General features: G+C 36.7%; 1 protein-coding gene across 1 annotated transcript; it reads right to left on the bottom strand.

The window, feature by feature from the left end:
- Positions 1 to 365: 365 nt before the first annotated feature.
- On the bottom strand, positions 366 to 941 carry LOC112094602. The gene has a single exon (XM_024175977.1). The coding sequence runs from the start codon at positions 939 to 941 to the stop codon at positions 366 to 368; it is 576 nt and encodes a 191-aa protein (XP_024031745.1).
- Between the last annotated feature and the right edge of the window lie 1,098 nt (positions 942 to 2,039).

Below are 2,039 nucleotides of genomic sequence, written 5' to 3'. Positions count from 1 at the left end.
TGTTTTGTCTCACGTGTGCCCACACACACGTCTACGTAGAATCAAGGAATTGATGTGGAAGACTTTGGTATTCTAAACACAAAGATTGGAGCAAGGACTGTTCGTGGTCAAAGAATTCAAGTTATCATCCGAGTCAGCTTCCAGGTATTTTTCCGGATTGAATTCTTGATGAAAATTAATGCGATTAATTTATTCGTGCATAAATTATTATAATCTATAGAGTGTCTCAAAAGTTTTGTAAAAATTTTTGTTATACACGATCCGCCTTTCCCCACGCTTTCGCATCCGAATTCGATTCGGGAACCAACAGCCTCAGCAAAGTTGGCCTCCATAATAGTCGACCCCTTGACCATCCGCTCGAACTTTTAGAGTTCTTGCATCAACTTTGTCAGGGTTATATTCTGTCTAGCGCTCAAATTGAACGTTGCCCTAAACGGAATATACTCCTTCGACAAAGTCTCAAAGATCATGGTCAATTGAGACTCAGCATCGATGTCGGCCCCATTGGTCTGAACTTCAGCCAAATAGCCCATCACCTTCAGCATATGTTCCTTTATAGAAGACCCAGCCTTCTGTCTGTAGTTAATGAGGTTACTTAGGGCTTCCTGACGTTTTTCAGCGGCTTGGCCACCGAACATGTCCTCAAGATTATCCATAATCTGACGAGCAGTTATGTAATCTTTATGTTGTGCTTGTAGCATAGTGGACATGCTCGCCATCATATAACAGCGAGCCATATCGTTAGAGTCCTTCCAGCGTTGATACGCTATGAAAACCTCATTAGGAGCATCAACAGGTGGCTCTGGAGGACAAGGTGTATTCAGTACGAAATTCAGTTTCTCAAAGGTTAGGATGATCTTTAGGTTCCTTTTCCAATCGGTAAAATTCTCGCCAGTTAAATTGTGTTTATTAAGTATCGATGATAATGCGCTAGAAGACATTTTGATCTACAATAAACATTCATATATCTAGTATAAGCAAACTTGCATAAACATTTAGTAATCAAACATATATACATGTTATAATGCAACAAATATGTTTGTGTGTCAAAACCTTAAAAAAATCACAACCTCACAACGATAATTCACAACTCAAAATTTTGTAAGTCTCCTAGGGGAGATCATGCAAAATTTAATTGGAAACACGGATCCCCTCCGATCAATATATACCATCCGGATCAATCTCTGTCCAGCATATATTGATAATCGTTTTCTTTGGCCAATAATTTAATTAGCAGAGCTCATAGGGGAGATTAATAATTAAATTAATCTTGAGTGTATAACCATCGTTTCAACTATTTGATCCATATTTTATAATTGTCACCTAGGGGTGTACAACCATAAAATATGCTCAAATAAATTATCCTTTCAGAGATCTATACCGGTACATAATGAATCCCTTCTTAGGGGTCGGTATCACCATGTATTACCTGCGGACCAACGATGGAGACCATGGGTCTTTTCTTCAAAAACCCTCACCCACTCAATCTTTTGGAAAACAAGGTTTTATGTTAAGAAATATGCATGAACAATTTTAATGAGCGGCACTCCCTATTCTACATGACATGTTATCACATATATAGCAAATCATATTATATGCAATCATACAAAACAATTAAGCTAGACAACAAGCATACTAATAATAACCGTAATATTATGGTTCCAACCTAGAGAAAAAAAAAATAAAGATTACTAAGAATAATCAAAACATATATCGATCATTCATCTTGAATCTTCCCGGTTGTCCTTGAATTCTTCATCACGATCAAATTCTGGTTATCATAAAATTATTTTTCATGTTTTCTTAAAAAATCTCAAAAACTGCAAAAACATATACTGTCACGTTAGGTCTGGTCGACCGGTGACAGAGCAGTTATACTCAACCGGTCGACCGTCTTACACTAACCGGTCGACCGGTGTCTGTACGACAGTAACCCAGATTTTCAGAAATCAAAGTAATTTTTTAATTTATTCAAAAAACACAAAACAATTTTATAAACTAAGAAAAATTAGATACCTTTATATCCTTCATCTTCAAGA

Source organism: Morus notabilis, unplaced genomic scaffold (genome assembly GCF_000414095.1).
Source record: "Morus notabilis unplaced genomic scaffold, ASM41409v2 Scaffold456, whole genome shotgun sequence".
Lineage (NCBI taxonomy): Eukaryota > Viridiplantae > Streptophyta > Magnoliopsida > Rosales > Moraceae > Morus > Morus notabilis.
This window is presented reverse-complemented; position numbering and strand designations above follow the sequence as displayed.